The sequence below is a fragment of the Panicum hallii genome, chromosome 9 (genome assembly GCF_002211085.1).
Source record: "Panicum hallii strain FIL2 chromosome 9, PHallii_v3.1, whole genome shotgun sequence".
NCBI lineage: Eukaryota > Viridiplantae > Streptophyta > Magnoliopsida > Poales > Poaceae > Panicum > Panicum hallii.
Window position 1 is genome coordinate 67664245 of NC_038050.1, and position 13420 is coordinate 67677664.

Here is a 13420-nt window from a genome sequence, read left to right on the forward strand (position 1 = left end):
CTGATCCCCTGTTGCTTTGCAAAGTTTTGGCCGCGTAAAGCAAAAGCCTGACGCTATGATCAATCATGGACGGCCCCTAGTAGGGTCTACAGCCTCCCCACGGCTTTATCTTGGCCTCGCTGACTAGGAGTGGAAAAGTAGGGGGCTAAAATACAGACATCCTGATGGTGGATAGCCTGATGTGAAATATAAGACCTGCTTTCCCAGGATGCAGGTAGAGTGCGGGCAGGCAAGGACATGAATACTGCATATTAATCCAGGGAATTGGTCCTTTCCAAAATAAATCCAGGTCACTGAAGCACCATGTAACAGTGCTTCAGTCATTATACGAGATGTTCAATTGGACCCACTCCAGTCATTATGCAGAATTTCATCCCTGCTGGTGCATCTGCAACAGATGCAATACATCTGCAGCAGATGCAATTCTAGTTGATTAGGGCTCATCTCTAACTGGAGAATTGCTTGGTATGCAATTATGGCAACTTGGCAAGTCAAAGGTTCAAGCAACACAATGGGACAACTGTTAAATTAAATCAGATGCTGCAACTCTAGAAACAGAACCTTAGTTACGGAGTGATGCAGAGAAAGTAAACTGTTGCTAGCAGCAACGAGAAATGAGAAAACCAGGACTACCAGGACAGAATATCAGCTTCCCACTATTTCAGTTTCAGCACAAGTAACGCCGGATGGAGCTTTTTAGCATGTGCTACAGGGAAAGAGCACGCTTCCCCAATTCGACTAGGCAGTAAGCGATCAAGATGAGCAATTCAAATTTTTTTTCCAAGCAATGGCAATGTATATTCCAGTGTTGAAGCGACAGTACTGTATAATTACAGGGAAGGGAGCAACATCTACAGCCCTGACATACCCACATTGCCAAAAATCTAAATTTTAAGGTTTTGCTTAATGCTCTCTACTCCTAATGGCAAAACTGGCTGTACTTACCACCCAGCCTCAAGTGCTTATTGAGCTGATCAAATTCACATCAATTTGCATGTACATCCGCCTGCTTGCCATCTAACATGCCACTGATTATGCTGCATTGCTGCTATACTGCTTCTTCCTGTCTCTCCACAAATTGATATGGTAGCCGCCCACCAATCTGCCATCTGCTCAACCACCAGCATCTCTTCAGATAAGATGATAGAGCTAGATCTGCAAGTTTATCTATGTATGCTCATTACCATTCGGCAATTCGGCAATCCCACCTCCTTTGAACTCTGAACTCAGCAAGGTCAATTGACAAACCACGCATCATCGAATCAAATCACATCAGAGCAGCATCATTTCCATCCCCTCACTGAATTGTCCTTGTGAGTTTGCACTTGGAGATGAAGAGGGTGTCAGTGTAGTTGAGTCTGCACAGCTTGAGCAGCTCGGAGGCTTTCTGCTTCAGCTCCGGCGCACAACCACTTTGGATGACAAGTAGAAGCTTGGCGGCCAACCCAGCCTCCACCGCAGCAGGTGCACACTCTTCAGGTGCCATCCGACACACCGTCCACAGCATTGACAGCGCCCGTCGCGTGCATGCCTCTGAAACTCTCATCAGCAAGCGGACGGCATTGGGTATTGTCCGCGGGCAACCCTTGAGAGCCGCCCTGCCCTCTGGAACTGCAGACAGGGCATCCAAGATGTCCAAGGCCGGCTCGACACACACTGTTGCCAGCTCCGGCAACAATTCCACCAGCTGCGGAACCGCACCAATGCTAACAATCATACTCCTCGCCGGCCTATGCACTGCACAAATCGAATTCAGCAGCTCGAGCCCCGCCAGCACGCCGTCCGGATGCCGCTTGTCCCGGATGAGGCGCATGACACCAACCAAGAGGCTCAGGCTCGCAACCGTCTCCGGCCGGAAACCCCTCTCATCCATGAGGATGCGGATGAGGCGGACACAGTTGATCTTGGTGTCCGCCGCCCCCTCGTTGAGCATGTCCACCACGAGTGACACTTTCGCCGGCTCCATCAGCGCGGCCTTCGCGTCGGCGTCGAGCGTCACGCCGCTAACGAGAATGGCGACGGCCTCGGTCCCCACGGCGTGGGACGTGAAGGGGCCGAGCAGCGAGGTCAACAGGGCCACGCCACCGGCCTCGGCGATGGCCTTGGTGACGGACTGGTGGGTGGCGGCGAGGGTGCGGAGCTCCCGGAGCGCGGCGACGCGGGCCTGGCCCTTGAGCGGCTGCCTCCTGGGCACCGCCGTGCCCCGGAGGCCGTGGACGAGGTCGGCGGCGCGGCCGTGGAAGTCGGCGGAGCGCTTCTTGAAGCGGGTGTAGCGGCGCGAGAACCAGGCGGCGATGAGCTGGCGGAGCGTGGCGTTGGGGGTGAGCGCGTCGTCCCAGAGCTCCTGCATCGTGGTCGGGCAGGTCCGGTGGCCCAGTGCGAGCCACCGCGAGATGTTGGCCCGCTCGTACGTCTGCCCCGTGCAGAGCGTCACCGGATCCACCATGGGCTCGAGCGAGATCGGGCAGATGAAGACCGCCGGCACCGCCTCGTCCCCGCCGCCGTCCCCGGCCGCGTCGAGCTCGTCCATCATCTTCCTGAGCTCGACCGGCTGCTTCCCGGCGTCCCCCGCCGCCGCATCCCCGGGCTCCAGCGCGGCACCGAGGATGCCGTCCTTGAGCGCCGTGTCGATGTCGAGCACCTGCCCGCCGCATGGCAGCTCCTGGTACTGCGGCATTGTGGCGGACTGGCGGCGGCGCAGCGACGAGTCCCCCGGCCAAGCACACCACCAGCAGCAGCAGCACCGCGGCGACGGACGGCGACGCCCTTTTAGCAGCGCACAGGTCCCGGAGGCGTCGGAATGATGGGGAGAATCATGGGTCGACTTATCGCCATCATCATCAGCGCGCTCCTTTCTTCCACTCTTTCTTGACCACCTGCTTTTCTAGGATTTTCGGGTTGCTCCGCAGCAGCAGCTAGCTAGGCGGGGGGGAGTCAAAAGGCGGGGGGCGAGCGAACAGGGCGGCGGAGCCGGGAGCCTTTAGGTTTTGGATTGGGAGTGGACTGCGGCGGCGAGCGAGGCAGCACAGAGATATGGGGAAGATCTGAGGGGGGAGAGGGAGGGGGGAAGGGGGAGATGGGGAGTGGGAAACTGTGGGAGAATTTTGAGATCTAGTCCAAGCTATAGTGGGTGGACTGGAGAAGAGGGAGGAGAGGACAGAGGAGCCTGGCCTGGGTTGTGTTTGTGACTCTGCGTGTGTCTGTGAGAGAGAGAGAGCGCGCGCGCAAGAATATCCAGATGGGAGTATTATTTGTGTTGGAGTACTACTTTTTTTTTGGGTGTGTGGGGGCAGAGGAGTGAGGGGATTGGATGGGAGAGGTGGGGACCAGACATTTGCACACTCACTGACACCGTGCGTGTGGGGTGGGCCTCTCTGCACACCCCCTGTCGTCCCACTGCTTTTTTCTCCCCAATTTTCCTGTGCTTTTTAAATACGTCTTTTTCACCGATATTTTTTTAATTTCTCGCTGCTGACGGAAATGGGAAATTGGTCGCTGCCAGAAGCAAAGACCGAGAAAAAGCTATGGAGCACAAGAAGGTGTAGGCGTACCACATGCAGTAGAATCTTGCAGAAAATGGCGGCACGGATTTGCGTGGCGGCCATCTTTAGCCTGATGTGACCCGCGGCTTCCAATCCATGGTTCCATTCCTATGACATGGGTCTCGTGCTCTCCCCCTTCTCACGAGGGCGTGGCCGCGGGGGGGGGTGACGGAGAAGGGCGAAACGAAACGGGAGGGAGAGCAGACGAGACGAGGGCGTGCGACGGCCTCCGGGCACGCGGGCAGCACGTGCGCGCGCGGGCTGAGATCACCCGGTCGCCGTGACCGCAGGAGCAGGGCACGGGGGGCTGAACCCCTCGTGGGCCGCGACCACCACGTTACGTACGCAACGCTTACCACATCGGACGGGGCGTCTTCAGTCTGTTGACCATTTTGCCCTTTTAATTGCCCAGCGCCCACCATAAACCACTGTAAGATGCGAGTGATCTCCACAAAAAGTTCTCAAACCTAAGGGCCTGTTTAGTTCCACCAAAACGCAAAATGCAAAAACGCAAAATTTCACTGTAGCAAAGGAATCTTGCTAATTTGAAGTACTAAATGAAGTCTATTTGCAAAACTTTTTGCATGGATGGGTTGTAAATCACGAGACGAATCTAATGATGCTAATTAATCCATAATTAAGCAATAATTAGCGGATGGTTACTGTAGCATCACTGTTGCAAAACATGGATTAAGTAGGCTCATTAGATTCGTCTCGCGATTTACAACCCATCCATGCAAAAAGTTTTGCAAATAGACTTCATTTAGTACTTCAAATTAGCAAGATTCCTTTGCTACAGTGAAATTTTGCGTTTTGCGTTTTTGCGTTTTGGTGGAACTAAACAGGCCCTAACATTAACAATAACAAAACCCCCTGCCTGCCCTGCACGAGCGTCGAGCAGAAGAGCTCGACAGGCCTGGGCGCCTGGCTGCTGTGGATTCGCCGTATCTCGCTTTCAATGGTGCTCTACCGCGCATGGTCCGGTCTGTGGTCTGGCACTGGGACTGGGAGTCAGCGTGTTAGCCTGACGGAGCCGGGAGGAATTGCCGCCAGCCAGCCCAGGCCCCAAATCTTGAAACGCCAAGGAGAAAAAGGAAAAGGAAAAGATGGCGAGACGAGACGAGACACCACACGTGCAGCGGCGCCAGGGTGGAGGAGCCCTCCTTTTTTTAGCAATTAAGTGGATCCGCTACGACCACGACCGAGACCGGTGACCGGCGCAAAGATTTATCATTTCGGGCCGAGAGAGAGGAAAAAATATAAAGGGAAAGGCGCCCGAAAACATAAAGGCCAAAGTGGGGAAGGCGAAGGCCACGCTACAGGGCAGGGATGAGGAAAGCCGAGCTGAACGTGCTTGCCCAAAGCGGCCACTCCGCCCGAGCTTTCAAAATGCGCTCCTTCCTTGACCAACCAATGAACCAACCGCCACTGGCCTGCCGGTACGCGCAGGAATTTAAACCTGGGCTGTGGGCTGGCCGGTGGTGATCTCAACGCCACCCTACCCCCAGCCGTGGAGGGTACGTGACGTACGTACGCGCAAGCGTGCGGGTGCCGCAAGTCAAAGGCCCTCGAGACGGGACGAGGCGACGGATCGGACGGACGGACGGGCCCGCGCCGCATTAAACCCGCGGGCGAGTGGCCGGCGGTGGACGCCACGGCGAGCGCAGGCGCAGGGGAGGACGGGACGGGGGCGCGTATGCTTCCCGCACCGGTCAAATCCGTACCCGTCCGGTCCAGCGGCCAGCGCGATGGATGCGTGTGCTCGAGCTCGAGCGCACTGTTGCCGCACAGGGATGTGCCGCTGTTGCTTGCGTTGCGTGCTCGGCTCGGCTCGGCTCCAGTGCTCCCCGGCCGGAGAAGAGGGGGTGGGTACATTGCGCGGCGGCGGGGGTGTGGGGGGCTGACCGCGATCGTCGTTTCTGGCCGACACCGAGGCCCCGCACAGTGACCACCGCTGCCGCCGCGGGCGGGGAGGAGGGGGGGGGGGGCAGGGCGGCACACGACAGCGGTGGCGCGGGGCAGACACAGTGCGCGGCCTGACCTAGGCTTGCTGACCCGGCAACGTGCGAGCACAGGAGCGCGGCGTGCGCCCGTGCTCCCGGTCCCGGGCGCGAGCGAAAGCGGGCGTCTCGCGCGGGGCTCTCTGCATCTGGCCTCTCTCTCTCTCTCTCTCTCTCTCTCTCTCTCTCTCGGGGTCGGCATGCATGCTGCCACTCCCACGCCTCGCGTCGCCGGGCTCGCCTCTGCCGCTGCTGCGGTGATGGGCGCCACGTTCGTGCCGGCCGAGACACGGGTCAGGGTCAGGCATTCAGGCGGGGGGCTGGCCCCCGTTCCAGTTCCCTCCTCGGTGCCGTCGTGGGGCAGCCGAGAGTGGCAATCGCTGCCGGTGCAGCCCCAGCGTTTCAGGTGAGGCGGGATGGACGCTTGCTGGGAACTGGACTGTTGCATTGCGCCTGACGAGTGGCGACACCCGCCATCTGGTTTACGGGCCACTGGCCAGTGGCCACTACTACTTGCGGAGGCACGCACGCACGCAGCACGCACATGACCATGACCCAACCGGAACAAACGATGTTGGTGGCCAAGTTTGAACCGGGGCGGGGAAAGCCGGGCGGCAGCCCAACCTGCATTTGTTTTGAGATTCTTTTCAGGTAACCCCGCACCCGCATGTGTCTACACGGTCCTTGAGGCGCCTGCCGCGATTAGAAAACACGCCAAAGCCTGCGACCGCGCTGCTAAGCCGGTCTGCTCCCCAGAGGCAGAAAGCAAGCCCCTCCGCAAAAACTAGGGCTCAAATGACAGACAGGGGCCATCAGGCATAAACAAAGCCGGTGGCAGGCAGGCAGGGTCGCTCAACCCCAAGGGCGCACACACACCGGCGCCCGCGCGAACAGCAATAAGTTAGCCAGCCCCCGGCTCCAGGCGGCGCTTTATTGATCAGTCAGCCAGCAGCTTACTAGTAGTAGTTAGTAATTAATTATTCAGTCAGCCGGGGGCGTGATTAAAGAAGGCGTACTAATCCGGATCGGCGGCAGGAGCGGCGCCGGTGGGGGTGCACGGGACGGGGAGCGCGCGCCGCGCCGCGCCGCACCGCATGCACGGGGGGGCAGCGTGCCTGCCCGCGTGGCCCGGGGTCTGACCGGTCAATGTGGTCCAGGTTGCGGGGGGTGTCCCGGCGCCAGCGCCATGCCAATGTGCCGATGCCAAGGCTGGCCGTCCCCATCGAGGAGGAGGGGAGAGGGGCATTTCTTGATGCTGCCAACCACCTTTGCAGCCCGCCGCCCGGCGCTCTCGCTTTGACCGTGACCTCACGCCCCCGCTCGCTTCGCTTTCCGGTTCTCGTTCTGCTTGTCTGCGCCCTGCTGCAACTGTATCTATCCGCGCCCATCTCTGCCCTCTCTCCTCTTTTCTTTTCCTTTTCCTTCGATGGCGTGAGGTGAATCATGAGACGGGAGGGAGGCGCCAAGCGGGATAACAGTGACGCCACGAGAGAGAGAGAGAGAGAGAGAGAGAGAGAGAGAGAGAGGGGTGCGTCCGGGTGAAGGGGATGAAGGGGATCGGCGGCCTGATTGGTTCCCTTGCCGCCGTGCCGGCAGGAGACTCGCTGGGCTGGGAAGGATGGATCATCCCACACCGTCCTGGGGATTTCGTGTGGGCCGTGGTCCGCGGACTGACACCAGGACGTCTACGTATACCGCACGACCGCGCGCATCAGCACCAGCGGACTCGAGACTGGTTGGCGTATTTAGCGAGCCACCGTACTACTCCAGCATGATTATGAGTCGGCGCATGATCATGGTTTCGAATTAGAGGGTCTATATATAGCACTTATCTACCGAGAGGCGCGCACATAATTTGAAATTTGGGAATCGATTTGGGACGTGACCTGAATTTTGGAAACAATTCGGGACAAAACATGGCGTTAGGATTAAAACGGGCTGAATTTGAAAATGATCTAGCAGGTTGCGCTCCAGATATAGCGGAGCTGCGAAAGGATCCAGTTGACTGCGAGCTCTGGAAGTGGAGGCAGGCAAACCAAACCAACACGACCTGGAACCACACACATGTAGCAGGGCCCCATTCCGTGGCTGGATCGGTTGGACTTGGACGACCGGGTGCAGTGCCACTGCTGCCATCAACCTCACTCAAGGTGCGTACCGGGACAGCAATGGGGCCGGAAGATACCAATCCAAAGGGCCCACCACACAATGACCGGACGAGGATCATACTGGATTGCTTTGCTCCCCTACTCTGTGGCTCCTATGCCATCGTCGAATCCGCCAGGGATGAAAACGCAGCCCGAGTCCTCCCAAGACATCAGAAGAGCACTCCACGGCGGTGCTTTTGTGTGGCGCATTGACTTTACTCCTGTAAATCTATGCAAAAAAAACATGTTTTACTAAAGTAGAAAAATAGGTCTAGATAAAAGAAGTGCAGGTTTGACCTGAATGCTTCGTTCAAACAAGAAACGACCAATTGATAGTGTTTCTCATAACATCACTCGACCGGCCCCGAACTCATCCTTTTGCACACGGATTAATTAGTGTAACCCGGTGCATGTTTTCCTTTTTTTTTTTTTGAGAAACGGTGGCATGATCTTGTGACAAACTTATCCCAACGACAACGACCAATGTGTTCCAAACAATTACTACTGTAAAGAAAAGGGACAGAATTAGAGGCGGGCAGACAAAATGGATAGAGGTATTAGGCCCGTACCCGGAGAATTTCCTAGCCAGAGCAAGTAGTACTAGCCCAACAATTCAAAACAAAGCGGCCATGTAAGAAGTACCCCTTCCATCGAATTTTGTCTCTGGATGTTTGATGGATTCGAGTTGAGTCCCGCCATTAATGCACCAATAAAATCAAGAGCACAAGCAGACAGGTCGTCAATTTGCAGTTAGCTAAACCTTCGTAAGCTAGACGGTTCAAAAGATCAGTGGCCTTATGACCTTTTGTTTTTCTGTTAATGAAATGGCTGCATGCTCATGGTTCTAGATCCTTCTATTGTTTTCTGTTCTTTTGCACGTACAAGATTTGTATCAAGCTGTACTCCACCCCGTAACTTGATCAAGTTTGGGTTTTTCCAATCATGAATGATGGCTACAAGCCAACGTAGATGTGTAATCGTCCTTTGGAAAAAAAAACGTAGATGTGTAATCCTCTTGATCTAACCCAAAACCTTAAAAAAAAAAAGAACAAGAGCGCGTCCCAAACAAGTTTTTCTAGTAGCGACAGAGTGTTGTTTTTTCACCGGCAAAAACTTTACTGCAAGGTTCACAGCACGTTGAAAATTCCAACACGCGGCTCAAGAGAATGCTTGCAAGAAATCTATAGCCGCGCACGCAGGTTGCCCTGACGTGCTTATCAAGAGAATCAAATGGATGGTCCGCTGCTTAACCGGCTGAGAGACGCTACAAATTAAATAGACATCTCTCGTGAGGTGTCTCATCACTGTCTGGTGGGTTCGTACAGCAGGCGCATCAACTTGTGAATTGTGATCGATCGCGTCCACACGACTACTCGAGGCATCCATGGAACGTTGCCTTGTCCTCTCAACTATGGATGCAAAGACCATTCACGACTCACCACCACGTGAGCCGTGACCATCAGCGTCGAGGATCCGAAACGTCGGCATCCTATGCTTGTAATGTTGTAATCTGCGAGCAGTGCCACAGTTTTTCAGGAACGGACTTCATCGTACGCCAATTTCATTTGATCTTTTTGATGAAAATACGCTCACATTAACTTGGTCTTTGTTGGACATGCATCTATATGGTACGTACGAGTTTGCACGTACTAGTATCGTAAGAAGCTTAACAAGAGACAATTCTTTAATTTTGAGCCTAGCTAGCGATTTGCCTCTACAATTTCATTCATGATTATGCTGAGCGCCCCAACATCCGTGACCAGTGCAGAGTGTCGAACCCCAGCAAGCTTGATGGACTTGAAGCGCTCCATTTGTCCCGGCCGCTTACCCACCTTCTCCTCAAACGCCAGCATGCTAGCGAGGTTGATCGTGTCGTCGCCGTCGCCGTACACCACTTCGGGCAGCCTATCGAAGTCGTCGTCCCAGTAGATCAGCTGCTCGGCCGTCGGGATACCGACCCCGTTGATGTAAGTCAACGGCACCATGGGCGCCTCGAAGTACTCCATCTTCGAGAGCTCGCGCTCTCTGAACGGCCGGACGCCGTCCGCGGAACCGACGGCAACGAGCAGGTCGGCGATGTCGTAGGCCGAGTAATTCCGGTGCCTGGTTATCACCAGCGGCCGGCGCCCAAACACCGCCGGGGACGGTAGGTTCACGATGGCAGTCTCGAATGTCCTCCACATCCATCGCATGGCCAGCTGCGGAGCCGACGGGACGAAGAGCAACCCTACCGGGCCCGAGGCGACGGCCATCAGGGATTTGACGTAGCCCCCGCCGGACCATGTCGGCGCCACCGTGATGACGTGCTTGACGAACCTGTCCCGCCACGGGAGCGGGGTGTTCCGAACGAACTCGAGCGCCACCCCGCCGCCGAAGCTGTGGCCGAGGACGATGGCGGGCTTGCCGTTGTTCCTCCTGCTCGCGTCCTCGATGAGCCTCGCCAGCCCGCGGAAGTAGCGGGAGTAGACCCGGGACGTCTGGCCGGGCAATGGAGGAGCGTACCGCAGGTCTTACGGAGCTCCGAAGAGGGTTTCCCCGTCACGGTACCCAAGCCTCTCCAGTGCAGACTTCAGTGCTCCCAGACAATACTCCCTGCGTGGATCGGAGTAGGACGAATGATGATGTAAGCTACGTACCATGCACTCCTGGAACCTGCTGACTTGTTGATCTCGGCGAGTATTACTAGAACTAGGGTTGTTGGGCTTACGGGTGTGGTGGATCCTTGGAGCTGAACCCGCGGGCGGAGCCGAAGCCGGGGACGCGCGTCTCGACGCCGGGCAGGTCCCGGAATTCCCCGAGGACGGGGTCATAGACGAGGCGCATCTGGTCGACGAAGCACGCCGCGCGCTCGGGGTCCATCTCCCAGGTGCGGTTCGTCCACAGCCCGAACCACCCCTCCCCTGTCATCCGGCCGCAGCGCGGCGTCGAGGGCCGGTAGGCCTCGGTGAGCCGCGCCTCCAGGTCGGGGCAGGTCACGCCGGGGATCAGCACGATCGGGTGCAGGCCGCCGCCGATGCCGCCCTCCGCCTCTCGCTGCTGGGATGCGGGGAGGTGGTCGAGGGAAGCCGGGAGGAGGAGCAGCAGAAGCGCAGAGAGCAAGCCGGGTAGCGTGAAAGAAACCATGATCGAGATCGATAGGTTGCGCGCCCCCGCAGATCTGATGCCACTTCAGTTATCTAGTACACCAGTGTGCAGTGCACCATCCGAGGCTGTAGGACGCCGGGTAGTGGCAACAGTTGGGCCGGTGCGTGGCACGATCACGGGCCAACGTCGTACTGCTTGTCCCAGTTTTATGAGCCGATCGGATCAAGCCCTGACAAATACTGTGTGGGCCGCCGGCAAGGCTCAGCGGGCCCAGGGCCATTGATCCCGGCCCATGCTGAAATGCTAAATAGTGGAAATGTTGCGCAACTTGCAGGGGTTTTTTTGTTTCTTTCGGAGGAAATCACAACTTGAAGTTTGGACAGGTATATACTACTACTATTCTTTTTCATTGGATCACGTGTTGAAAATAAACGCACACGTGTGGACGAGTAAACAAACACGAGCCACAGGGTCACTAGTAGATCAGCACATGACAAACACGAGCCCCCTTTATTTCAAAAAAAAAAACTGAGCCCCTCTAACATGTGAACTCGACTCCCGATCATGATGCATTCTCTGTTCAAAGCGATGATGGTCTCACCACCAGACACCACCGTTCAGTCGCTCAGATGCTAAATTTCCGATCGAGCTCTATGCTTCCTCCTGCCTTGTGTATCTCATCAACCACTCTCTCGACAGCGGAATCGTCGCTGAAGAAGCCACCGTGGTGCACGCCGGGGAGTCTGACGACTTCCATGGCCTGCCCCTCCACACCGGCCCAGTCGTCGATGGCCGCCAGGCTCACCAGGTTGATGTCCCCGTCGCCGTCGCCGTACACCACCTCGGGCTCCCCCTCGAACCCGTCCGTCCCGAACACGTACGTCTCCGGCGTCCTGATCCCGACCCCGATGACGCTGGTCACCGGCACCATCGGCGGCGGCAGCACCTCCCACATCGGCAGCACCCGGGTCTCGTACGGCCGCACCCCGTCGGGGAAGCCGATCGCCTCGAGGAACCCCGACATGTTGCGCGCCGTGTAGGTCCCGCTCCGGGTCACCGCCAGCGGCCGGTCCCCGAACACCAGCGGCGTGGGCAGGCGCCAGAGGGCGCTCTGCTGGCTGCGAGCCAGCCGGAGCATCGCCGGCCGCGTGACGCCCTGGAGGCCGTAGTCGATGCCGGCGCTGAGCCCGTACATCCCCGGCGCGAACCCGCCGAGCGCGGAGCCCAGGAAGACGACGTGCTTGACGTAGCGGCGGCGCCAGGGGAGCGGGCGGGAGAGGAGGAACTGGTACGTGAGCGCGCAGCCGAAGCTGTGCGCGACCACGATGACCGGGCGGCCCCGGCGGCGGCGGCTCGCCCGGATGAGGCGCCCGAGGTCGCGGAAGTAGCGGCCGCCCACCGCGGACGGGTGGCCCCGCGGCGCGACGGCGTAGCGGAAGTCGTACGGCGCGGCGAGGAGGGTCTCGCCGTCGCGGTAGCCCATGCCCTCCAGCTGCCGCACCAGCTGGTCCCACCTGCCAGCCGGACACGAACCGACCGCGCACGTGTGTCATCAGTCCAGGTCAATCACTTGTCTATGCGTATCAAGTGGACTAGAACTCTAGAAGCACCAGGCTGACGATGCCGGTGTAGAAGCACGGCTGAAAGTGACGCGAGACAAGTGTGCGGTGGGTGGAGACTGGAGAGGAGTGAACACTGAACAGTAGGAGGGGTAGGGCTCACCCGATGAGGGCGCGCGCAGAGCCGAAGGACGGGACGCGGGTGGCGACGCCGTCGGCGTTGCGGTAGTCGTCGGCGCCGGCGTCGTAGACGAGGCTCATCTGGTCCGCGAAGCAGGGGACCTGGCTGGCGTCGCGCGTCGCCGTGTGGTTGGGCCAGAGCGGGAACCACCACCCCTGCCGGTCCGCGCCGGCGGCGCACGCGGGCGCCGGGGGCTCGTACGCCGCCGTCAGCGCCGCCTCCAGCCGGTTGGAGCCGTAGCCCGGCACGAGCACGACCGGGTGCAGGTCCCCGGCGGCGCTCCCGAGCGGTAGGGCCAGCAGCAGCGCCGTCACGGCGAGGAGCGGAGGAACGGGAGCCATGGGTCTGATGCTGAAACCCTCTGATGGGAGCGTGGTCTCTCGGGATATTTCTACGCCGTGGCATCTGCCGCAGTTTATACGTGGTGGTACAAATGCGCCTCGCGTGTCGCAAATCATGATAGCAATGCGGCATCTGCTGGTCTGCCCCGATCGGGATCTTGTCTGCTCTCCAACACGGTGACAGCAGCGAGGACGTTAGAGTGTACACCCTCGGGCGCGCGCCCTCTGTTGTCCCTATGCTGGGTGAAGTATAGTTGGCCAAACAGGCCGTACGGCACGGTTCGGGCACTAATAGACACGGCATTAAGCGGCACGACACTAAGTGGCACGATTTCAGTCTTGCCGTGCCCATTAGTGCCGCCGTGCCGATATCTCGACACTAGCAGGACACTATGTGCTAGTGGCCGGCCGTGCCACCAGCACTGGCAAAGAGTGCCTCACACAAGTCACGAAACAGCTACACAAGAAATTGCAAATATTAAAAATCATAAAATACCAATTCATTAGGAGATTAGTGCAATGTTTGCCTTATTAAAAATCTGTCTAGGTAAAACTCACCCTTATGA

At 57.8% G+C, this 13420-nt stretch overlaps 2 protein-coding genes and 1 pseudogene across 2 annotated transcripts; all 3 read right to left on the reverse strand.

The window, feature by feature from the left end:
* Nucleotides 1–659: 659 nt before the first annotated feature.
* LOC112876534 (U-box domain-containing protein 75) lies at nucleotides 660–3197 on the reverse strand. The gene is made up of 2 exons (XM_025940664.1): nucleotides 1185–3197; nucleotides 660–1109 (listed from the first exon to the last, which is right to left on the reverse strand). Exon 1 carries the CDS (start codon nucleotides 2675–2677, stop codon nucleotides 1298–1300), a length of 1380 nt encoding a protein of 459 aa, XP_025796449.1. The 5' UTR covers nucleotides 2678–3197; the 3' UTR covers nucleotides 660–1109; nucleotides 1185–1297.
* Nucleotides 3198–9273: 6076 nt separating this feature from the next.
* Nucleotides 9274–11037, reverse strand: LOC112876537 (annotated as a pseudogene).
* Nucleotides 11038–11264: 227 nt separating this feature from the next.
* LOC112876536 (lecithin-cholesterol acyltransferase-like 1) lies at nucleotides 11265–12915 on the reverse strand. The gene is made up of 2 exons (XM_025940665.1): nucleotides 12496–12915; nucleotides 11265–12287 (listed from the first exon to the last, which is right to left on the reverse strand). The coding sequence occupies exons 1-2, from the start codon at nucleotides 12852–12854 to the stop codon at nucleotides 11399–11401; spliced, it is 1248 nt and encodes a 415-aa protein (XP_025796450.1). The 5' UTR covers nucleotides 12855–12915; the 3' UTR covers nucleotides 11265–11398.
* Nucleotides 12916–13420: the final 505 nt, after the last annotated feature.

Bases quoted from the DNA above. Each gene is read 5' to 3' on its own strand.
- LOC112876536 (XM_025940665.1), bottom strand. From the start codon at position 12,854: ATGGCTCCCGTTCCTCCGCTCCTCGCCGTGACGGCGCTGCTGCTGGCC. The intron at 12,288-12,495 runs GTGAGCCCTACC...TCCGGCTGGCAG, and splicing joins TCTGCGCGCGCCCTCATCGG to GTGGGACCAGCTGGTGCGGC.
- LOC112876534 (XM_025940664.1), bottom strand. From the start codon at position 2,677: ATGCCGCAGTACCAGGAGCTGCCATGCGGCGGGCAGGTGCTCGACATC.